At 37.0% G+C, this 26,346-nt stretch overlaps 1 protein-coding gene across 3 annotated transcripts in view; it reads right to left on the bottom strand.

Moving 5' to 3' along the window:
• Bsg (immunoglobulin domain-containing protein Bsg) overlaps positions 1-26,346 on the bottom strand; it is a 103,205-nt gene that overhangs the window by 46,966 nt on the left and 29,893 nt on the right. For all 3 annotated transcript variants that reach the window (XM_089094238.1, XM_089094239.1, XM_089094240.1), the window contains exon 2: positions 2,007-2,103. In XM_089094238.1, coding sequence (XP_088950364.1) covers positions 2,007-2,061 — 55 coding nt within the window. In that variant the 5' untranslated portion in view covers positions 2,062-2,103. The remainder of the gene's footprint in view (positions 1-2,006; positions 2,104-26,346) is intronic.

Below are 26,346 nucleotides of genomic sequence, written 5' to 3'. Positions count from 1 at the left end.
TCGACACGAAAGGAGCTCCCGACAATTTTTTAGGTATGTAATGTTCAAACTGTCATTAATTCGTTATTTATTGCAAGACTAAGTTGTGATAAGCATCAACGTTTTAAGATACATCTGATCTTTTCTAAAATGTAGCCAAAGTATCTTTTTCTTCATAAAATTGAATGAAACTGGTGACAAAAGTTGCAATGTTGAAACTCCCTTCCAAGTGTCGAAAATTGTTGTTTAATGTAGAGGAATACCAAATGGACTAAAAATGTTCCTTCAGCTGCATTCAAGCGTAAATATCAGCTTCTATCAAGGGATTTATTTCTTTGGCGAATATCTTGTAGTAACCTTGTCGAAATTTTGGACAGATAGCAACGGGCCCTGTCGAAATATAGGTGACTTTGTCGAAACTTCACTGAACATGTAAAACAGATGAGAAATAATAGGTGTCGAAATTCCAGGATCCACTGACGAAACCATAGGCATCATAGCTGTCGAATTTACGGGTGCTTTCTGCGCAACGAGAGATTTTGATGATTATTATTTCTAATAATATTTCAGATGAAAGAACATTTAAACAAAAGGTTTTTTTTAAACTTTGAAGTTTTACTTACAGACACTGGATTTTTCCATCATCTGAGGAACTGCCGCTTGGCCTCATACCATGCAGTGGCGTAAATTGCTATGGGCCAGGGGGGCAGTTGCCCCCCCCCCGACCTGATTTTGCCCCCCCCTAGATTTTTTTTAGATTATACCCTTATTTATCCTTCATCCAAATAAAAAATACAAATTTTATCTAACACAAAATCTTATACAAAATGACACGTAGGCCTATGTTTTGGACAAAACTAAGAATCTGCATTTGAAAATAAACGCCAATAAAACGAATAAACTTCTTAAATGTCTTGAAATCTACTCCCATTTTCCTGAGCCCTATCCCTTCCAAAATGCTGGTGAAACGAAATTGCTATATCGAATTTGTTACACTAACTACTATTTGTAGTTAATAATGTGTATTAAAAAATTTTGTACTAATTTTGTTATACCAAATACTACATACTTGAAACGATTTTGTTAGTTGTATTACTTCTACTTTTTGCATAGGCTTTTACCCTTTTATACATTAAATGAAGTTGAAGAAAAACAAAGAAACAAGAATATACGTGTCAAATACACCAGGTTCCGACTTGCGTCGAAAACAGGTAACTTTTTTGTTGTGTCGAATTTGTAGGTGAAAATGCTCTAATTTCGGAAAATTGGAGTTTTTTACCCTTTCCAGACAAAACTTCAAACTTCTCATCACAGTTAGATTCCAAGATGTTTTTCCTACATACTGAAACCCTTTTCAAACCAAAAGTCTTTAAATTAATACTTCTTGAGTAGAAAAACTGGTTTTTTCCAAAACTGTTAAATCATTGGTTTAACTCCTAATCTGGATGTTAACTGATGTTCCGATTGGCATCAAAAACAGGTAACTTTTTTGTTTTGTCGAATTTGTTGGTTAAAATACTCTAATTTCTGTAAATGAAGTTTTGTACCACTTTCCCGAAAAAACTTCAAACTTCTCATCAAACAGTTAGATTCCTAGATGATTTTCCTGCATACTGACACCCTTTTCAAACCGAAAGTCTTTAAATTAAGACTTCTAGAGTAGAAAAACTGGTTTTTTACAAAAACTGTCGAATCATCGGTACCTTTACCCTATGGAAATATAAAGAAACTCACTAATATAAAAATACAAGAGGAGGTAAATTTAGAAAATATAATTCCAAAAATAATTGTCCCCCCTCTTTTTGATTCTTTGTCTCAGAAAATATACCAAATCAAGTTAAGCGAGCGGCGAATGTTAAAAAAATAAAACGCGTTATTTTATTCTGAATAGCTACAGAGTAATTAATACTAGTTCTGATATTAAACTGTATTCTTCGATTATTCCTAGCTTTCAAAAGAAAAACGTCTAAAATAAAACACACATAAAACAAATTAACAAAAAGACCATGAAAAACAAAATAACTTACCAAGTCCAATAGAAAGACTAAGTAAAAGGAGAGGAATCATCATTGAATAAACCATTGCAAGCCAATGCAGATATAGTCAAAACCAATTCCTTGTATCCTGAAGTATAGATGAATATCAAAATAATGCAAATAGTAATTTACAACTAATACAAGTGCCTAAACAATTGTCAAACCTGAAAATACATTAGCCTACTATATTTGCACATATGCAATAAGCAGATAAATGTTCAAGCGTGGTAATCCAAGTTATACATATGTTCTGGCTAATGTTGTAACTGGTAAAATTTGTCACGGTAATATCGGGTATTTCAACATAATTTTACGGATCCCCGTAAAATTGGCATTTCACCTATTTTTCAAAATTTACCTATTTTACTGGTATTTTATGTATGATACCGGTATCTTACATATATTACGACGCCTTGTAGTTTTCACAGAACAAAATTGCAAAGGGGCTGGCAGAAACAGGTTTGGATATGATTTTGTTTCGTGTACAGCTGTATTCCCAAGTTTAAAAGGTCGCCTGTTTGACCACACAATGAAGTATATTGTAATTACATGTAATTATAATTTTAAAATGGTGAATATTAGCTGAAATAAAATTATATTAGTTCTTTGAGAAGGGCTACAAGCAGGATTAAGACATGACAAACAAGAAATAATAATAAAATCAAATAGCCAAGAAAAACGAGGGTAATCTCTGCCAGTGGACAGAAAAGAAGCAAAAATAACATAAGCAGATATTTCATCTGGGACTTCCGCCCAGCCGTCTTAAGTGCTAAGAAAAAATAAACAAAACTAACCTTTTGAAGTAACTAACAGAGCATCAGAACACTGAATTAAACAAACCAAAAACCAATAAATAAGACTATTATAAATAAAAACGACTAAACCAAACATAAATAAGCCTAATAAATAAATAAGACTAAACCAAACAGAATAAATAAGACTATTCACCAAATAGATTTGACAAGAATCATCTGCTTAGTGATTAACTTAGCCTGTCTACTGACCTAATTTTTATTAAAAGTGCAGTCAGATGATACTAATTTAAACCGGAGAAAAAGTCATTTGAATCCTTTAATTTTAAGTTATTGCAAATTGGGTTTATAGGAAAATCTCCAGTATCTCTGTTTCAAACAGTCTCAATTTGTAGATTTTTTCATTTTCAATTGCCTTCCTGAAAAATTTAGGCAGCCATTTGCTTTAGGTATTTAAATCACCACATCAGAAATAACTAAATAATCTGGAGTTTCAACAATGTGGAGGACTAAAGCAGAATTAATATCCTCATTCGTATTTTAAACTTCACATCTCAGAGAAATCTTCTGCTCATGCTGTCGTTCCCTTGGGAGCCTCTTCTGAGATTTAGTCTGCTTTTCAAGCAATTACTACTGAATTATTTGTTACTGACTACATCATCTTTAGAAATTCTTAAGATAAGATTTATTCATAATGAAATACACATACAATATTACATTTTACTATTCTCCCAAAGGCTCATTGGCCTGTAAAGAAGGGGGAAGACAAACGAGTCACTCAGAGAAGAAAAAAACAAAAAATAAATAAAACGTAAATAAATAAAACTACAGAAAACAAAACTAAAAAGATTGAATAGACTAAGTTAATGAAGTAGATTAAGTAGATTAAATAGACTCCAATAAAATAGTAATAAAGATATAAAAAATAAATAAATAGATATAATAACTTCTAAGAAGCCAAAGACTTTAACATTTTTTTTTAACAGGCCGAATGAGTGGCCCTTATTTTTAAGCAGTTTTTTTTAAAGAATCTTTAGATTCTTTCAGGCGTGAGAGGGGCGTTAGTCACTCTCCAATCACTTTCAACTATTAAAAAAGGCACTAGCCCTTTTAATTTTCAATTAAATGAGCCCTTCGAAGTTTCGACGACACCGCTTTCAATAAAAACCTTATATGCCCCCAGGGCATAACTTACAACCCTTGCCCTGAGTGCTGTGGGGGGGGGGCGGGGCTGTCATCCTTAAAGACCTAATTTCCAAAACTTTCAACTACGTTGAATAAAATCGATATCTGAAAAATTTGTTTGGATGTGTTTGGGGAAAAGGTGGGCGTGAGAGGGGGATTAGTTGCCCTCAGATCACTTTCGACTAATAAAAAGGGCACTATCCCTTTGATTTTCCAATCGAATGAGCCCTTTTTCAAGTTTCTACGACAAAGATTTCAATAAAACCATTATATGCCCCCAGGGCATAACTTATAACCCTTGCCCTGAAGACTGTGGGGGGAATGTCCTATTCAAAGCTAAAATTGCCAGAGGATATCCGATCTGGGCGACTTTTAATTCCTGGCCAACGACAGTGTCTGAAAATCAACACAACTTCGTTTAAAAGAAATTAGATTTTAAGGTAAAAAGCTTTGAGACTGTAACTTTTCGAAAAGTCTACTACTAATAATTAGTCAGCAAAACAGTAATACGCAGGGGAGGGAGGCTTTGAGTCCTTTCACCTTGATAGCTCAATACTCTAGGATTTCCCTCATGATCAGGGCTGTTCAAGAGGAGGGGTGGGGGCAACCAGAGCAGCTGCCAGGGCACCGTGGCTAGGGGGGGGGGGCTTAAAATTTGCCCAATTTGTAAAATTTTTCAGTTATGATTTTTTTTTAATTATTATATTTGAGTCAGGAGGCTGCAGCTAATTTTTCCCCGGGCAATACCGACCCTTCGAACGGCTGTGCTCATGATATCCTTTATTTTCCCTTAGTCATGTCTTCGTTCTTCAAATGTGCCCCCTCCTCCCAAATAAATTCCTTTGCATGCAACCCGTAAGATGAATGCCAAATTCTGTGCGTTTTAGTAAATCAAATTAAGGACTTGGAAAACAATTATCTAACATTAGTCTTCAATTAGCAATTCGAATCACGATATTTTATTGTGAATATAATGTCCTAGGAAATGGCACACGTATTGAAGTGTCTAAAGAGTATTCTTTCTTCTAATGGTTAATTATTTCTGAGTGCTAAGTCTTAATCTCATTCTAATGAAAAAAAAACCTGATTCATGCATACTCAATTTACATTTAACAAACTAAAAAGTAAGCATTCTTTTGATCATGATGGTATACATTCAAACCATATAAAATGAGCATCCCCCAAAGCAATCCTTCTTCTCGCTACTCTCTTTACAACTATTCTTTCTACTGGAGATCTTCCAACTAGCTTTTCTCGTGCTACCACTTCACCCCTTTCAAAAAAGGAGGGAATACGAATCGATGTTCTGATTACAGGCCGATTACTGTTTCGTGCCAGGTTAGCCAAGTTTTCGAGTTAGTTTTATTAAAGTATCTGGAGTCTTGTAACCAAGGCCTGATTCAAATTGGGTTCCGTAAGGGGCTAAGCATGGATGTGGCTCATACCCTCCTTTCAAGAATAATACCCTTTTGTAAGCAATGGGATAGTTTATACACTTGCGTTAGATTTTGCAGCGGCGTATGATTCAATTATACATTCTTGGGTTATGACTACGCTTCTCAAGAATAATGTCCCACTACCAGTAGTTTTGGTTTTAAAAAAGTGGTATGGCTCATCTCGTATTCGTATTAAGTGGAATAATCAGTTTAGTGATCATAATGTTAAGCTATATAGGGGACTGAGGCAAGGAAGCATTATTTCTCCTTGGATTTTAAATATTACTGGTTCGGGGCTATTTGATCAAATTCAGTTGACTTTTATTTGTTATAAAGGTTATGTTCTGTCGTGGATTGCTTACGCAGATGATTTACTCCTTTTGAGTCGATCACTTCAGTCACTTCAAAAAAATGTAGATTTTTTAGCAAAGGTTTTTAGTGAGCATGAACTTCGTTTTCGCCTTGAAAAGTGTCAGTTTTTAATTTTTATTTTTAAACTTGTGGAATGTTTTTTATATCTTGGTGTGCCTTATGGACCAACTTAATTCGGAAATTTCTGTTCGTATTTTTAAACTTTTGGAATGTTTTTTATATCTTGGTGTGCCTTATGGACCAACTTAATTCGGAAATTTCTGTTCGTATTTTTAAACTTTTGGAATGTTTTTTATATCTTGGTGTGCCTTATGGACCAACTTTAGCTCTATGCCGTGCTTCTATTTCTAAAGCAGTTAAAATTAGAATAGCGTCTAGTTTCGGGGCAGTAATTTGTCTCCGCGATCTTCTTTCTCGGAAATCACTGGCTTGGGTATATAGTACTTTCACTTTGCCTAAGATTTTACTTTTTTCATCGCTTCTCCCGTTTTTTAGAACTGGTAATATTGCGCATGTAAAAACCGCCTTTTAATTTTGCTAAGTTCCTTTGCCGCTTTTCTAAATCTGAATCAAATACTTTTTTAATGAATACATATAAAATAAAAAAAACCTGTTGATGTTTTGGAAAAAAAAACAAAAAAGTTTTATTCAAATTACCTCCTTTTTCTCATAATTTACATAAAGCTGCTCATGAAGCTTAATTTTTTTTATTTATTAATTATTGAATGAAGTGTTAATTTGTGTGGTAAGTTTGATTGAAGGTCTTTGCGTACTCGTTGTTATATGGTTTAAATGAATTTTATGGCCTGTTGATTAACGGTTATTTTTTAAATTTTACTCTTCGTATTCGGAGGAAATAAAAAGTTTCAATTGAATTGAAAGGCACGGGCATTTGATGATATGAAGCAGGACACACAGTGCAAAAAATGTTTGTTGGATGCCAAAGATCCGTAAGCCCCTTTTGTACAAAACAGGTATTTTGAAGCCAAAAGGCATGTACCATGTTACCACTAGAAAAATATATATCCCCAGGGCATAACTTATAACCCTTGCCCTGAAGACTGTGGGGGGAATGTCCTATTCAAAGCTATAATTTCCTGAACTTTAAACTGCGTGGAACAAAATGGCTATTTCAAAATTTTGATGGCATGTGTCTGGGGACATCGTGGGCGTGGAATGGGTGTTAGTTGCCTTCCGATCACTTTCGACTATTAAAAAGGGCATTAGCCATTTCATTTTCCAATCGAATGAGCCCTTTATGAAGTTTCTATGACAACGCGTTCTGTAAAAAACCTTATATGCCACCAGGGCATAACTTACAACCCTTGCCCTGAGGGCAGTGGGGGGTTATCATCCTCAAAGATATAATTTCCTGAACTTAAAACTACGTTGATTAAAATAGCTATCTCAAACTTTTGATTTGATGTGTTTGGAGAAAAGATGGGCGTGAGAGGGGGGTTAGTTCCCCTCCAATCACTTTCGACCATTAAAAAGGGCACTTGTCCTTTGAATTTCCAATCGAATGAGCCTTTTTTGAAGTTTCTATGACAACGCCTTCTATAAGAACCTTATATACCCCCAGGGCATAACTTAAAACCCTTGCCCTGAGGGTTGTGGGGGAGTGACCTGCTCAAAAACATATTCTCTATCTGGAAATCAACTACGCTGAACAAAATGGCTATCTCAAAATTTTGACTGGATGTGTTCGGGGGAATGGTGGGCATGGGGGGGGGCTAGTTGCCCTCCAATCACTTTCAACTATTAAAAAGGGCACTAGCCACTCCAATTTCTAATCGAATGAGTCCTTTTCGAAGTTTCTACGACAACTCTTTCGATACGAAGTGCCCTGGTATGGAAAAAGAAAAAAGAAAACAAAAAATAATAATACATTGTGCCAACATCGTTCTTTACTTATGCAGCGCTATTGCGCTGCCTATGACAAAAGGAAAATAACGTCTATACGATATGAGGAATGTTGCTGAACACGGCTGTCAAACACTAATTTCACCCTGTACTTCCTGTAGAGTATCTTATTTTACCAATTTTACTTACCAAGTTTTTGTTTTACGGTAATTCTATAACATTAGCCTATTTCTTCCAGTATTCCTTTAATTTTTAAAGCCTAAATGGGAGAAGATTGTTATTTCTTATATTAAGCAATATATGGTGTCATTACAATGCCTTGCTTTTTTCCACTGAATTCGACATTTATTGTCATCATCTGACGAAATTTTTTATTTTTTTTTTGTTATTCTCTAAATATGTATATTTTTATGTGTCCCTTTATTGCATGGGTGGAGAAATTTATTATACATGGATTTCCCAGGGTTAGTCAAGAAAAATCCTAAAATTTTAAATTGTTCAATATACATGAACATCTAAACATAAAGGCTGAAAACAATATTTTTGAAAGCAACAGAATTCCAAGAACAAAATGTCCTGCTACTCGCTAAGGGCCTGCCTTAGCTATGGTACATCTATAGTCTTAATCAGTCATATAGCAGTTGTCGATTCAAAGTCTAAATAGTTAAAGGATAAAGCATATATCAGCTTGGCAGTTTTTAGTAGTTTTGAACTAGGTAAAAATTTAGACCTTACTATTGAATGGCAGTACTGCATATTCCAAGCAGACGAAACAGTACACATTATAAGATAATGAACTCTTTTTTAGTAATTTTTCAAAGAAAAGTAAAGGCCATGTCAAAATTAAGATAAGAAGAAATAAAAACCTGCAATAATTCAAACTCAAAATAAGCAGAAATATTAAAGAACAAGTGAAATCCGAATCGAGCAAAAAGAAAAAAAAATCAATCATAGAAACAATCATAGGAAAAAAAACATACGATAGGTACTAATATAAATGAATATATGAATCATAGATTGATCAAAGCTAATTGCAAGGCCGTACCCAGGATTTTTTTTCGGAGGGGGTTTTACTAAAAGATTTCTTTTCGGGAGGAGGGGGGTTTACACAAAAAAACTCTCAAAAAACGCATACAAAATTTGTTTATATTCATTTCTGTTACGTTTTTACGAGTCAAACAAACATTTCGAGGGGGGAGGGGATCCAACCCCTTAGCCCTCCCTCATGGTACGGCCTTAGCTTATTGAGTATGCAAATCAAGCTTAAAACGAACAAGCATCTTTTGCTACTGAAGTATGAATGAAACCCAAAACGAACATAATAAACAATTATAAAACGGGTACTACTATAAATGAATAAATAAACTTTAAAACGAATAAATCTTAAACTGAATATGAACGTCAATCTTAACATAAACGAAAATCTCTAAACACAAGAGTTTGGATACTGCCTCCTTCCCTAACTGTATAAGTCAAAAACCTACTGCGTCATTGGCATTTTATTGAAAACTGTATGTGGAAAGAACTAATAAAATCAAACTGGATTTATTATATACAATGATTTTAACTGTTGAAAGCTCAACAGTTCAAGATTTTATTTCACAGTAATTTTTATTTTCATTTTCGATGCTCCAATAACTGGAAAAGAAAATATTTGTAATATGAGTTGTTTTAAGTAAAGCACCAATGACGCAATAGGCTTTAGACTTTTACAGTTACGGAAGGGGGCAGTATCCGAACTCTTGTTTCTAGTGAAACTATATTTGCTTAAAGAGTCTTGGAAAGAACTAATAAATTAAACTGAAATTTTGATATATAATGATATTAATTGCTGATATCTCATCAGTCCAAAATTTTATTTTACTGTAATTTTTATGTCTATTTTCAATGTTGTGATAAGTACAAGACAAATATTTGTAATATAATTCGTTTTCAGTAAAGCACCAATGAAGCAGTAGATTCGCCTGGCCAGGTGTCAGCTCCAATGATTTTTGGAATAAAATGTCGTTAATAAGTTGTTTTTTGGAGGGGAGACATAGAGGGAGGGCCAGGGGTCAGCTCCCATGATATTTGGAATAAAATGTCGTTAATATTTATTTTTTTCGGAGGGAGGGGGAGGGAGGGCAGGGGGTCATCTCCCATCTTTTTTGGAATAAAATATCGTTAACAATCTTTTTGCAGGGGGGGGGGTCAGCCATGGAGGGCCATGGGTCAGCTCCCATAAGTTTTAGAATAAAATATCATTAATATCTGTTGTTTTTTTTTTTGGGGGGGGGGGGTCGTTCCATGAAGATTCAGGGGTGGATGCATTTGGGGGCCTAGTTGTCCTCTGATCACTTTTGACTCTCGAAAAGGGAACTAGAACTTTCAGTTTCCAATCAAATGAGCCTACTCTGATACTTATACAACCACTACTTCCATGAAAACCTTATGTGCCCCCAGGGCTTAATTTACAACACTTGCTACCGGGTTCTGAGAGGTTGGGTCAAACCTGTAGTTTTGTTATTTCATCTTTGGTCTATTTTCAACAAAATGGCTATTTCAAAAATTCGATAGAAGGCATATGGGGAAAAAGGGAATGGGGGGGGGCTAGTTGGTTTCTGACCAATTTTAACTTTTAAAAAGGAACTATAACTTCCAATTTCTAATCCTTTGACCCCCGCCCCCCCTGCCTGATGTTAATAAGACAACACCTGTTCTGGGGCTCTGGGAGAGTGGACCAACCCCATAATTTTTGTTATTTGATCCTTGAACTATTTTGTAACAAAATGGCTATCTAAAAATTTTTACTGGAAGCATTTGGAAAAAAAGGGGGGGGGGGGTAGTTGCCCTCTTATCACTTTTGGCTCTTAAAAAGGACACTAAAAATTTCTGATATCCAATCAAATGACTGCCCTCTGAAGTTTATACAATGACCCTTTCCATATGAAGTGCCTCTGGGGAAAATTAAAATAAACAATAAAAAAAAAACCATTGAAACCTTATTGCCTTTACTATATGCAATATAGTAAAGGATTGCCTCTGAAAAGGATTGGAAGTTGCTGGAACTTCAAATTAAAAGAAGTTCAAACAAATCTTCCCAATCCCTTTTTTACCTGAGATTATACACTGGTTACTATTGAGAAGCTGACTGGTTTACACAAAAGGCTTTCAGGAACAGCGTATCTGTGTTTGTTGCCTCACCATGGTTTTGTTCGTTTGTGTTATTAATTTGATGATCAATGCCATTGCTGATTAACGTTATTTTGTAATCTTATTACTGATTTTTGTTCTGTATCACGTTTTTGCTTTTTTTCAAAAGTATTAACTCCACTAATTATCTTTTGAAGTAAGTGGGTCATAAATTGAATTCATAGGCATCATGGGTATTTCCCTAAACACATCGAATCAAAATTTTGAGTCAGCCATTTTCTTTAGGGTAGTTGAAAGATCAAGTAATTACATCTTTGAAAATGACAACCACCCATAGCCCTCAAAGAAAGGACTTTAAGTTATGCCTCAGGGGCATACAAGGTTTTTATCGAAAGGGTAGTTGTACAAACTTCGGAGGGGGCTCACTGGATTCGAAGTAAGACGTTTTAGTGTCCTTTTTAAGAGTCAAAGTGATCGAAGGGCCAACAGCCCCCCCGCTCACGTCCTATTTCCCTCAAATGCATCCGACAGAAATTTTGAGGTAGCCACTATTTCAAAAAATAATCAAGAGATCACATAGCAAGGCCTTTGGGGTTGAAACCATCCCCCAGAGTCTGGGGGTATATAATGTTTTTTATGGAAGAGGTGGTTGTGTAAACTTTATAGGGGTTCATTTGATTAGAAATGTAATGTGCTAGTTCCCTTTTAAGAGTCAAAAGTGATGGAGGGTAGCTACACCCTGACCCCCTCTTTTCCCCAGATGCATCCAATAAAATTTTTTAAACAGCCATTTTGTTCACAATAGTCCATAGAGCATATTACAATGCCTCCAGAGTGGACAGAACTCCCAGATCCCAGAAGCAAGGGTTGTAAGGTATGCCCCGGGAAATATAAGGTTTTTATGGAATGGGTGGTTGTATAAACCTGGGATGGGGCTCATTTGATTGGAAGTAAGAAGTTTTATAGCCCTTTTAAGAATTACATTAAATAAGGGGGGGCAACCAGAACCCCCCACCGAAGTCCGTCATTGCCCAAAACAAATATGATCAAAATGTGTTCTGCATTGCTGAAAGGTTAAAAAACTAAAAGCATTCAGTTGAGTTTTTCAGAGGATGTTGACAGGAAAAATTAAATAAAAACACATTATGTGTATACAGATTATCGAAAGGGCGCAACTCAGATATGACTGAGTATATTAATTTGGAACTTTCTGGAAATGATAAGGGAGATGATCAAAAGGACAATATTTAAATAATTTCTTAGACCACACTGCTTTTCCTTTTACAAATGGAACCTGTCACTCCCTTGTGTAAATTAAACCCGTTTTTTCTCTCTTAAACTCTCTCTTGTAGGACAATATTTGCATGCTACCACTACTACTACAACTACCAAACTATTCCATTTACAATATTGAGGGGAAATTTGAATTAAATCAAAAGGCACTATATACATTCAAATTCCCAAATGAGTGTATCTCAAGAATTGATTTGGGTATTAAGTTGGAATTTTCAGAGAATGCTTAAATAGGAAGATCATTTGACCAAAGGCAATAAGTCCACGCTACTATGAATGCTACTATCTTTACTACATTTACTACTACTGCTGCTACTATAACTTCAACTACCACTTTTACTGCAACTACGTGTAAGGCTAAGAGAGTTTAAATGAAAATTTCAAGAAGTAAATGAATATGCAGGTCATCAAAAGGACATATCAGCAATGTCTTAGCAATGGCTAATTATATTATGTTGAAACTTCTTGGACCTGATGAGAGGGATCTTCAACTGACCAGAAGCAATAAGTCAATACTACTGCTGTCACTAGTAATTAATTAAAAAAAACTTTTTCAAAGAACAGTAAAGAACTCAATTAAACCAAAAATGAGCAAAAATAGAATTTAATAGCCTACCAAGCATAAAACTACCACAAATCAGCATCAATAAATAAATGAAACCCAAAAAAAACAGAAATTATAATAAATATCCGAGTCAAACTCAAAACAAGTAAAAACTAACATGAGTAGGCGTCACAACCCCTATGCCTTCTCAAGGCCATAACATAATTTGCCTTTACTGATTTTTTAAAAAGTGGTTTCAATTTTGTAAATTTGAAAACCCCACTAAACTGACAATGCACACTCATTTGTATTTTTTTTCCGTAAAGTGAACACTATGTTTTGGCCTTGAGAAGACATAGAGGTTGTGAACTCTACTCATGTTAATTTCTGCTCGTTCTTTGGAAAGTTTTTTTCTTTAAATTAATTTCGGCTTGGTTCGTATTTTGACTGAATGCCTGTGGGCAAGTCTTGCAACTCTTGCCGTGGTGGCTAGGGGGGGATGTTCAACCCCCAAGTTACAATTATTTGAATTTTGGACTATTTTGAACAAAGCAGATTTTTCAAAAATTTCATCAGATGCCTTTGGAGAAAAAAGCGAGCAGGAAGGAAGGACTGGTTACCATCTGATTACTTTCGACTCTTAAAAAGGGCACAAAAAAATTTCGATTTCAATTGAATGAACCTCTTCCAAAGTTTATCTGACTATGCCTTCCGTAAAATCTTTATATGTAAACGATGGGTAACTAGCATAATTTATAACTCTTTATCCAAGGACTGGGGGGATTTCAAATTCGGAAAATATAGTTATTTGATATTTTGACTATTTTGAACAAAATTGCTAACTCTAAATTTTGGTCAGAAGCATTTGGAAAAAAAGCAAACGTAAAGAGGGGGGGGGGACTGCATACCGTCTGATAACTCTTGACTTTGAAAATGGAACTAGAAATTTCGATTTCCAATCCAATGAGGTTCCTTCACAGTTTACATGGCAACTTTTCCATAAAAAAAACCTCATATGCCCCCAGGGCATGACTCACTACCATGGGCGCCCATAGACTGGATTTTATGGGGGGGGGGGGCGTACCTGGTCTAATCGACACTTCCAGTGCTGTATAATTGTAATCTCAAGACAAAATATCATAGGCAGCGCGATAGCGCTGCCTAAGCAATGAGCGACGTGGGCACAATATATTGTTTTTTTTTAGACTAGGGCACTTCTTATAGAAAGAGATGTCATAGGAACTTCAAAAGAGCTCATGGAGGTCAACCAGCTCCCCCTCTCCCCACGTCAATCACTTCCCCAAACACATCCAATCAAAATTTTGGGATAGTAGTTTTGGTCAGTGTAGTTTTAAGGTCCGGAAATTAGGACTTTGAGAATGAAACCCCCCCCCCAACCCTCAGAGCAAGGGTTGTAAGTGAAGCGATATAAGGTTTTTTTTATAGAATGGGAGGTCGTATAAACCTCAGAGCGGGGCTCATTTGATTGGTAATCAGAAGTTCTACTGGCCTTTTTAACAGTCAAACGTGATTGGAGGTCAACCAGATCCCCCCCCCCCCCAATACACCAATCATTTCTCCAAACACATTCAATCATAATTTTTGAGATAGCCATTTTGTTCAGTGTAGTTGAAAGGTCCAGAAATTATTTCGTCGAGGATAACTCCCCCCTCAAATATAGCCCTCAGGTCAAGGGTTGTAAATTACGCCCTGGGGGCATATAAGTTTTTTTTTTTATAGAAATGGTGGTCGTATAAACTTCAAAGAGGGCTCATCGGATTGGTAATCAGAAGTTCTAGTGCTCTTTTTAAGAGTCAAAGTGATCAGAAGGCAAATATCCTTCCCCCCACACACACACGTCGTATTTTCCAGAAACGCATTTGACAGAAATTTTAAGATGGCCACTTGTTGTCGTAGAAACTTGTTGTCAAGAAAGGGCTATTGCCTTCTTTAATGCTCAAAATAAATGGAGGGCAACCACCACCCCCACGCCCATCATTTCCCCAAACACTTCCAGTCAAAATTTCGAGAAAGCTATTTTGTTTGTCGTAGTTTAAAAGTCTAGAAATGATGTCCTTGAGGATGAGAATCCCCTCACAGTCCTCAGGGCAAGGGTTGTAAGGTATGCCCCGAGGGCATTTAAGGTTTTTATGGAAACAGTGGTCGTATAAACTTCGGAGGGGGCTCATTGGATTGGAAGTCGGAAGTTGAAGAGCCATTTTTAAGAGTCAAATTTATCGGGGCAGCTATACCCCCCCCCACGTCATATTTCCCCCAATGCATCCGAAAGAAGTTCTAAGAGAGCGTTTTTTTCAAAAATTGTCCAGAGATCTCGAATCCTACTCTGCTTGTCAGACACCACTCCCCAAAGCAGGGGGCCGAGGACGGAAAGTCATGCTCCGGAGAAAATGAAAGGTTTTTAATTATAGAGGGTCTTTTTAAATCTAGAAGGAATCATTTAATTAGACCTGCAAACTTCTAGTTCCATTTTAAGAATCAAGCGTGATGGAGAGAAAATAGTCCCCTCTCCCTGATTTCCTCGTTTCCCCAAACACATTCGATCGAAATTGTGAGACAGCCATTTTGTAGCCAATAGTCCAAAGAGAATATAACAATGTCTTCAGTAATCAAATATAAGAAATATTTAGGCGGACATTGAAATAAATCAAAACAAACTATGAGCATGTGAACTTTCAAAAAGGTGACAAAGCAATATTTCAAGAACAATTTATATTATTAAGTTCGATCTTTAAGAGTAAGTTGTGGGGGATTTCGAACTAGCCAGAAGGCACTATGTGTATACTGTTAGTAATACATCTACAGAAGTAGAGATGACCTTAAAGGTCCCATCCCTCACCCCTGCTGCCACCTACAACTTTTTTTTTTACATAATTTATGTCTGTTTGTTGTCAGTGAGAATGAAAAAACAGGAATTTTGTCACATTTATGAATGTTTCACGGACGGTTATGTGTGTTGGTCAATTTATTTGATGTTTTTCATGGATGTCAACAGTAGTTTATGTCTGTTTATGGTTTTTGTCAGTGAGAATGGAAAAACAGTATTTTTCTCACTTGAAAAAACAGTAATTTTCTCACATTGATGGTTGTTTCTTGGACGGTTATGTATGTTGGTCAATTTATTTTATGTTTTTCATGGATGTCAACAGCAATTTATGTCTGTTTTATGGTTTTTTTCAGTGTGAATTTGAAAAACAGGAACTTTCTCACTTTCATGGATTATTGAGTCTAACGGGGACAGGGTCAATGACACTTCCTTCGAGATCTTGTTGTTGTTTTGGGCACGCTCGAGGCGAATGTTAAGAGTTTCCAGGAATAGGAAACAGTTAGATCCCGTGTTTACTTCTCAGCCAATCAGCGAGTCGGATACATATCCCTTCTCAGCCAATCAGAAGGCTTGCTTACATAACAATTCACCCTTGAGATTTCGTATATAACGGGCATGCAATGTGATTAAATTATCAGAAACTATTGTGACACAGTGCAAACAACTAGAATGGATAATATTGATGAATTAGAAGCCTTGGCAACTTCAATTTACCATGTAAGTTCCGTTTTAGTACATTTTCAAATAAATTATTTTCCGTGGTCACCCTCCAGTATATTCAGGTAAATCCCCCCCCTCCCACTCTAGTACAAACATCACTATACAATCTTCATACTCGATAGAAACATAAAATATGTTTTTTTTACCCTCAAAACCTAACCCCCTCTCTCATTGTTTTTACAATCAAAATTCTCGCAAATAGAAATAATTCTCTTTTCGTTAAAGTTTGACTTTTCTCTATTGTATTCTTTTCTCTAACTGAGACATCCGTCGCTGTTGTTATTAACCCGCTCTGGTTTTGACACAAGGCTCCAGCGCGAAGCCTATAATTAGCTGTCAACCCTTTCCTGTTTGTATACATGAGCTGGTTTTAGGCAAACTAGGTTATCAGTTCTTTTGCGTAAGTCTGTGTTTGTCTGAAAATATCAGTTTTCTAGTTTTGTCTGAACAATTCATGATAAATATTTAGGACCCTGGAATTCTAAGTAAGAGTAAAACATGACTATTTCAAGCTTTCGATAACGGTTCGTTAATCGGCCCGGGAGGGGGTGGGCATACAGGATTTTTGTTGGGGAGGGGGTTAGCTCTTTTAATAGTGACAAAATAGAAATGAAAAGATAATTGTTTCTTACTTCAGTGTCTAACCATTTCTCTTCGACATTTAGTGATTTTAGCTATAACATTTGAATAAAAGGTAGTAAGATATATTCTTTATTGATACGCCTTTCGCTTGAATATATAGCAAGATTAAGTCAATGAGAGGGTAGACCTAGGGCGGGTTAATTTTCCTAAATTTAGGGGGAGAGAGTCAATTTGAATCCATAATTTTTGTTGGGGAATGGGTTAACGCTTTTAATGGTGACAAAATAGAAATTAAAAAATTAATTGTTTCTTACTTCAGTGTCTAACCATTTCTCTTCGACATTTAGTGATTTTAGCTATAACATTTGAATAAAAGGCAGTAAGATATATTCTTTATTGATATGCCTCTCACTTGAATAAATCGCAAGATTAAGTCAATGGGAGGGTAGACCTTGGGCGGCTTAATTTTCCTAAATTTAGGGGGAGAGAGTCAATTTGAATCCAGGATTTTTGTTGGGGAATGGGTTAACGCTTTTAATAGTGACAAAATAGAAATGAAAAGATAATTGTTTCTTACTTCAGTGTGTAACCATTTCTCTTTGACATTTTAGCGATTTTAACTATAGCATTTGAATAAAAGGTAGTAAGATATATTCTTTATTGATCTACATTGCGCTTGCAAAAAAAACGCAAGATTAACTCAATGAGAGGGTAAACCTATATGCATTTTTACTTTTGGCTTTGCTGAAAAAGGGTGGAGGAGGGGGCTTCTTAGTGATAAATGCTTTTCTAGACAAATTATGTCTGACAATAAATTCTGTAGAAGAGGGTACTTATTTTCCTTCTGTAAAAAAGGATGAAATTATTTTCTTTACTAAATTTTTTCTCTTCTTTAAAGAAAATGGTGAAGAATGTGCCCCACCTCCCAGTAAGAAAGCACGGGGTGAAGGTAAAACCTCTGCAACAGTTGTTCAATATGGCCGTTGGCTGAAACCCCCCAGCTCCACACTGCCTGCCCAAGTGCAGCCATCTGTGCAAGCCCATGACATCACTGACTCGACTGCACAAGTCCGTACCGTCACAGGTCCTACTGTACAAGCCGCAGCCCAATCTGCGCAAGAAATTAATGACGTCGACCCGTCCGCCCTCCAACATGCACTACCCGGACCATCTGGCACCCAAGTGCAGCCAGGATTTGCAAATGTGAGCATTTTCCCATCTAGTTTCTATCTATTTCTTCCAATGTTTTTTAGTCTTTTCTTTTCACTATTTTTCAATCCCAATATAAACTTATCTCGGCGGGATATTAAAATATTAACCCCCCGCCCCCAACCATTATTTTCTCTGCCCTCCCTCAGAGATATCTAAATGTAATTTTTTTTTGCTTGTCAAACTGCTCTTTTTTTCTAATCTTTGCTATTTTCTATGCATTCCCCCTATCTCTTCGCCGCTATCACATAATAATATTTTTAGGCGCCTTTAAAACTCTGTGAATGCTATTTTTCACATGGTTTTAAGAGAGAGTTTATTCCATTTATCTATTGCACATATGGATCTCGTAATTTGCACTGAATGCTTTAAAATAGCATTCAATCTTGCCAAGATTTTAGCGAGGGGAAACCAAGTTAACGGTTCCCGACATTTAATTGTACTGTTTCCTCGTCTGAAGTTCAGTCTTGGAAATCAGAACACTCGCGCGCGACAGATTACATTAATTGTGTGATGAGTTCATCGAACCAGTATGGAATTAGAGAGAAATAGCGAATATTTCAACTTTTGACGGGCATTATGTAAAGGGGCTGGGAGCCATGTGGTGGGGGTCAGAGAAGCACCGAGGGACGCGCCGCAGGATGCACCGCGGTCCCGGAAAGCGCCGCGGGGATGCGCCGCGGGCCCAAAAAGCACCGCGAAAAAAAAGCATGGCAGATTTGAACACTTTGAAAATAAACTATTTTTTGAACAAAATCAAATTGCCGCCTTCTATGTAAAGCGGTGTTTTAGATTGTAAATATCTTATATTAAGTTGGAAATTGACTGCTTTCAGTTGAATTAACCAAATGCTACTACTAAGCACTGACTTTAAATAATAATCCAAATTTTAAAAACAGTAGGGATGATTTGAACAATTTGAAAATAAACTATTTTTTCATTTATAGATTGGTGCATTGGTCCATTATTCACCATCATCATCAAGTGAAGGAGAGGAAGAACTCATTGAAGGGGCAATGGAGTTTCATAACATTCAGGACAATGAAACATCAGCTATCAACGATAATGACTGGCATGGTATTGTTAACTCTGGTGAAATACCTTTTAATATTGACGATTTATTATGTAATTAATTCAATGTAGAACCTAGCACAGTTGAGCAAGGCATTGTTCCTAGTTCAGAGGCGGACTTGCATTTGCTAAGTCCAAATACCCTACAAATTTTAGAGGATTTTACAGGGAACCCTCCTCTATCCCCCACTGATTACCTACTTCCACTTCAAACAACTGAAGTGGAACATACCCCAAATATTGTTGAACAACTTGGGGGAGGGGGTACAACTTTTCCAGACTTTCAATTATCTAATTCAATATTAAATAATATAGTTGTTTTCACTGCGACTTTTGGGGATCCTTTTAATTCAATTATGGGGGGAAATTTTGTTTTTGACCCCATAGAAATCATGCATGCCTATGGAAATAAAATTCGTGCAATGCTGGAGAGCCAAATTCAACTGTGGGGAGGTAGGGATTCAATTAAGGTTTCTATTGTTTTAAATGTTTTTTGTTTAAATGAGGGGAAAAGTGAAGTTTATCATCATTATGTACATTCTGAGATGCGCATGATTTATACAAATTCAGAAAACTTTGAGGGTGTTTTTAGTGAGTGGGTAGGACAAATTATTGCGCATCTCGAGAATTATAATGAAAATGGTAGCGGCTCTGTAGTTTTATTTATTGAAAATTTAAGCGTTAATATCTGTAAATTTAATAAAGATTTTATTTTAAGAGGGGGAGCAGGTCCGGGGTATGAAAGGGATACAGTTTTAAAATATAATCCTGATCTAGAAGGTTGTCGTGGTGTCCAGAAGATCTGTTTTGAAACAGTTCAAAAATGTTTCAAGTATGCTTTCCTCGTATCAGCATTCGAGCCTCTAGCACGTGACGCTACCAAGACGAATTTAGATCACTGGGCTGTACATGGGAAGGACGGGTCCAATTTCCCAGTTATAGATTTCTCTTGTTTAGAAGGAAAATACCCAGTAACGCTACGATCTATTGATATTTTTGAAAGGACTAATGCCCATTTAAATATTGGCGTTACTGTGGTTCAGTATGAAACTGAATTTGAAGATGGGGTTCACTGTAAAAAGAAGGGGGTGGTCTTCCCCGTAAGGGGTCCGTCAGTTGATTTGTTCAGACACTGGGTTTGGTTGTTATACACACCGCCTAGTGAACTGAATGCAATTGGCCATTTTAACCCTATCACAGACATTAGTAGAGTTCTGGGGGAGGGTAAGAATAGGGGGACACGTTTCTACTGTCCAACATGCCTCTCTAGATTTTGGACTGAATTAAAACTACGGGATCACATGAAGCATTGTAGCCGGCATGGATATCAGACAGTGGAAACGGTTTCAGGGGATAGGGCCATTTTACGCTTGAAAAATTTCCAAAAGCACCCTCCTCCAATGCAACAAAATATCTTTAGACTGTGAAGCTAAGCTGGTGGAGGTGAACGATCCCCAATTTCTAAACCAAATCAAAGAACACCAAGCCATTGCAGTGTCCTATGCTCATGCGCAAAGAGATAATTCTAACACCATGCGGTTGTTAGAAATAGTAGAAACATTGGATGAGAACGAGTGTATGATCAAAGCACTGACTAAACTAATTGGCACGGCTTATGGTGCTATTTATCGTTTGAAAAATACCCATTATCAAATGGTGCTGTCTGCAGAGGATCGTCTCGCGATTAAAAACCAAAAAATATGTTGGGTTTGTAAGGAGGAGTTTGAAGCGGAGGATAAAGGGACTAAAGGGAAAAGAGGCGTTGGGAGTGGGAAAGTCAGAGACCATGATCACTGGTGGCAGGAAATATCATCTGGGGGTAGTAATTTTAGAGGGGTAGCACATCGTGTAATTTAAATGTTAGCCAGCAGTTTTTTATCCCTGTTTTTATTCACAACTCTAATTATGACTTAAAATTTATTTTACCGGCACTGGCACGTGTGTGCAGGGAGGGAGTAGGAGTACACACTCCATGGGTAAATAGTTCATTTACCTATAACATTATTCCCAAATCAGCCGAAAAGTTGTTGCTTCTTGAACTGAAATGACAAGCAGTGGATAATGGACATACGTGCTGGAATAAAATCAGGTTTTTAGATTCCTTTAGTTTTTTTCCCAAGGCATTGAGTCAATTGATTCAAGTGCAGAAAAGCGACAATTTTGATAGCTTTCCCTTGCTTAAACAGCACTTTCCAGACAGTGAAATGTATGACCTATTAACCTGCAAAGGCGTATACACATACGACTATTACTGTTCTGGCGCTCGCTTAAGCGAGGTGAAACTACCTCCAATTGAAGCTTTTTACAATTCACTGACCAACAGTGAATGCACAGCCGAGGAGTATGAGTTTGCCAAGAAGGTGTGGGCTAAGGTGAATTGTAAAAATGGCTGGGATTATTGTAGACTGTACTTGGCCAGTGATGTTTTAACTCTGTTAGATATAGTCTGTAAGAACACGAACCAATTCTATTCAGAGTTCGGGTTAGATATAGGCTATTATTTTTCTACACCCTATTTAGTGATGGATTTGATTTACAAAATTAGTAGGGAGGAAATAGGCCTAATCACAGATATAGATCAACACCTTTTTGTAGAGCGTTCAATGAGGGGAGGGTATGTTTTTCATGGGGACCGCGTCTTGTCAACCGATCCGAGCGGACAAAGCACCGGTGCAAAGTCAAATGCAGTGTTCTTGGACATGAACTCGTTATACCCCTCGGCAATGTCTCACTACTCTTTGCCGTGTGGGAACTATCAATGGCTTGAGAATCCTTGTGAGTTCCCCGACATTAACACCGTCGAGGTCAATGGGCCACAAGGATGGTTCTTTGAAATCCGTCAAAGATTTTGTTTTTCCCTGTATCAATCGACCAGTGACCAGGGACTCGCTGAGCCCCTACAATCGATCATTGGTTGAGGATATGGGGATGCATTGGACTCCCTCTAAGCAAAAACTGATTGCTGATTTGGACCCTAAGGAAAATATCGTTGTTCATCATGTGCTTTCGCACTGGATGGTGAACAATGGTGTCAAGATGACCAAAATACACAGGGTCCTGCAGTTCAATCAGGGACCATACTGGAAAATGTTTATCGACACCTTTGTCGACTAAAGCTCTAGGACTAACTCCAAGGTAGAGAAGGAATTGTACACTCTTCCTAAATTCAGCGTTTGCCAAAAGGTGTGAAAGCGTACGTACTAGTTCTCGCTGCGACGTCGTGACGGAACCTCTAAAGATTGCAAGAATTATTGCCGATCCCAATTTGACATCATTCACGAGCATAGAGGCTGGCATGGTTCTTCTAGAAAGGAAAAAGCGAAATGTTGTACTGAAGAAGAATTAAGCGGGCGGCATTTCAGTGCTAGAAATTTCAAAAAAGCTCATGTTGTCGTTTTTTTACAATGTGTGCAAGGTGCAAAGGCCACGGGGGGGGGAGGGTCAAGTATACTATGGGGATACAGATTCTCAGCTGGTAAAGGTAAATGGGACCGAAGATTTATTGGGTGATCTAGAAAAGGGGGACACATCAGCGCGTGGATGGATTTCACCAACTGGAATCCATCACTCTACCCCGAGTTGGTAAAACGTCAAACCCCCAACTAAATATTAATGTTAAAATCAGAGACGGGGAACAATTTGATATCCAGGGGGGTGTTCCCGGGTCCTAAAGTTTATTGCGTTGAAACACATAGTGGGGATGAATAGCAGGCGTGTAAAGGGGTGCCTACACACTTTGTAAAGAGCAATTTCAACATGAGCGTGTACAGAGACTGTGTAGAAAGTAGCCTAGTGCCGAAAGCACAAGTGCTTGCAATTCGCTCTCTACAGTATAGAAATTATACTGTGAGAGTGGAAAAGAATGCAATGTCATGTATATCTGACAAAGTCTATGTGCTCGAGAATGGTGTGAGTGTCCTGCCTCATGGCCACTATCGTATTTCAGACCGAGTTGAATGCATAGACTATCGCAATCAACTTGGTCTGGATAAATTAACCTAACTTGAACTAACCAACTAACCTGCTCATAAATTAACTAACGACCACCACCACTGACCCAACTAACCCAACCACTAACCTGTAGCAGTGACGACAACTATTGTACTTTTTTTTCCCCCGCGGCTCCCGGGGGGGGGGGGATCCTTCCTGCGGCCGGCTCCCGGGGGGGGCCACCTTTAAATTCATAATGTTCAACTGTGCCAGTTCATGTTCCAAGTGTTTTTTTGTATAGAAAAGTGTTATTGTACAGAAAAGTGTTTAAAGACAATAAGTGCTGTTGATGGACAAAAGTGTTGTACAGAAAAGTGTTTAAAGACAATAAGTGTTATTGATGGACAAAGTGTTTTTATTATACATAAAGTGTTATCATTGTTCATGTTGAACAAATATTTGTTTTCATATTGCCGAAATAAATGCTGCCATGAAATATTGTTTTTGTTGTTAACGTACTAGATAGATCAATGGGAAAATTACTACTTATTCATTGGACACGTATGATTTACAGTTAGTTGTAGTCCGACTGTTGTCAACAGCATGTATCAATTTAAAACACCCTTCAGAATGTTTCAGTGTGGGCCCTCAATGTCAGGGAAAACAACACTTTTAGCTAAAATAATTCAAAATTGCGATAAAATATTTTTAGAAAAGCCGAAAAAAATCTACTATTGCTATAGTATTTGGCAGGAGTCCTTTGATAAAATAAAAGCTATTGCCACAACCATACCAATGCAATTCATACGGGGACTTGATGTTTTCAATAGTATTGAATCGAACTCGTGGCTGATAATTGACGATTTTGCTGAATCCATTGAACAGTTCTCACAGGAAATGCAACAATTGTTCACCGTTCGCTCCCACCTTAAACACATTTCCATAACCCTAGTTCTACACAATCTGTTTCATCAGAGCAAATGTATGCGAACCCTTGCTTTGAATTGCACCATCTAAACTATTTATCGAGTTGTTCGTGAATCTAGCTCGCTCCTACCTCTCAATAAATATATATACCCCGGCGCCCCTAAAGTTTTAGTGTCAGCGTACACTCAGGCGACTAGCAAGCCCTACGGTTACATTTTGCTGGATCTTAATCAGAGCACGTCCGAAGATCTACGTGTAGTCACCGACATTTTCGACAATAAAATTAAAGTATATCTTCCGGTGAAAAGTAGAAAAGGTTATTAGTTGTCATGATGACGTGAAAAGAAGTATATCAACAACGAAATTTATTTTCCTTCGTAAGCGCTTCGAAACCCTTTTTTAGAAAAACCATACACAAACATTTTGTCGACAACGATTTCATTGATATAATTATTAGAAATTTTTTTAAATTTTAACGAGAGAATTGTGAAACTACAATATGTTGTTAGATAAAATAAAAACAAACATCGTTCCACTGTACGCGCATTGGATTGTAAAAAAATGAGTAACAATTTTAAAAGAACACGTCTCCTTCAAGCGGGCGGTAGCTTTTTCACACTTTTACTGCCAATAATTGCAGGACTTCTAGAGAAAACTAAACAGTTTTCTCTAGATGGCTAAACCCTATAAATTGACACCATTTGAACTTGTCCTCTCGCCCGTCGAAGATTTTGAAGACAATCTAAGCAAATTCATTAATGACGAGAATTTTGCCGATGACAAAAAACTGCTTTTACTCCAAGATGCATTGCGACGTGTAGACAAACATAAACCATATCGTGAGAGACCCGTCGCCGATCCCTCTAAACAGGAAATATCTCTTCAATATTCTGCACAATCAAAGGAGAAGTAATTGAATTCGATTGTATCGAAAATTGGGAACGTATTGGCACTCACCTATCAAGAACAGAGTAAAAGAGTCTTCTCATATTTCATGTTGTAAACTGGTGGTGATCATGTTAAAGTTAACAGCACAGCGAAACAAATTATAAGTCGGGGAAAAGGTTATAATTCAATTGATTTAATTTGTAACATGGTGACGAATCGTAAAGGACTTTTATCATTTGACAATAATCTATACACCTTTCTCAGTGCATCAAACTTCCCCAAAAGCCTTATTGGCAATAAGAAAATTCTAAAGAAACTAGGAGAATATAGTCCTCCAACAACGCCAACACCATTTAAAAAAGAAGAAGATTCAATATTTGAAAATACTAGCACCACTGATTTTTCAACACCTGTGGCTGCTAGTCAAAAGCGAAGACGAATTGATTCACCTTCCAGTGTGCGAAAGGGGAGTGGACATTACACTACGTGTTTACGTTCAAAATGGATGAAGTTCTGAAAGGTGTCTATGAAAAAGGTGTCAGCAGGAAGTTTAAACTCTTCCAAAACACTTTCTAGAGTTGTTTCCGGCACCACATTGAAAAATGCAAAACAGTATCTAGAGAATGAAGCGAGTTGAACACTACATCGGAATCACCGGCTTCGCAGTAAACATTATCAACAAATTGAAGCCCCTTTCCCTCTGTATATAATGCACATGGATATTTTAATTTTAGACGCAATTCAACGGAGTCACAATGCACCCTACAAATATATTCTGGTGGCAATCAGCGTCTTTAGTCGCTATGCCTATGCCATCCCATTACGGTCAAAGAGAGGTGTTGAAGTTGCTCGGGCCATTGAAAGTATTCTTGAACAGGATTCCTATAGAAAAATTCAATCGGATCGTGGTAGTGAATTTGCGAATCCCCATGTGTAAAAGGTTCTATTGAAATATAATACAACACTTTATCATAGTCACAGCCCGATAAAGGCTGCATTGGCTGAACGATTAATAAGAACGATTCGTCTATTAATTTCAAGATATTGTACATTGAAAAATACATCTGCTTTTATTCATGATTTAGATAAAATCATGCAGATATACAACCATCGACCATATCGATCTCTGTCCAACTCTAGCCCTCGGGATGTTCATTACAGTGAAAATATATTTGATGTTTTTCTAAAGCAATACTCCAATGGCAATGAGAAGAAAAAGAAGAAATTCAATGTTGGTGATACTGTTCGAATTAATAGAACCACCAATATTTTTGAAAAGGGGAATTATTTATGGAGCACCGAACTTTTTAAAGTGTCCAAAATCCTAGACACCGAACCCACGACCTATCGACTACGAGACACCAAAGATGATGAGATTCTCGGCAGTTTTTATGAATATGAACTGCAAAGTTAGAAACACTAGCGAAATTTCTCAAATTGAAAAGATATTAAAGAGTCGTACTCGTAGGGGCAAGAAACAGTTGCATGTTCGCTGGCTAGGATACAACTTGGATTTTGATTCTTGGGTCAGTGCTGAAGATATTTACAATTCCCAATGCTTTATATGTGACTTTCATGTCCA

The sequence above is a fragment of the Artemia sp. Qi Xiang Cuo genome, chromosome 9 (genome assembly GCF_049724085.1).
Source record: "Artemia sp. Qi Xiang Cuo chromosome 9, ASM4972408v1, whole genome shotgun sequence".
NCBI classification, from domain to species: domain Eukaryota; kingdom Metazoa; phylum Arthropoda; class Branchiopoda; order Anostraca; family Artemiidae; genus Artemia; species Artemia sp. Qi Xiang Cuo.
This window is presented reverse-complemented; position numbering and strand designations above follow the sequence as displayed.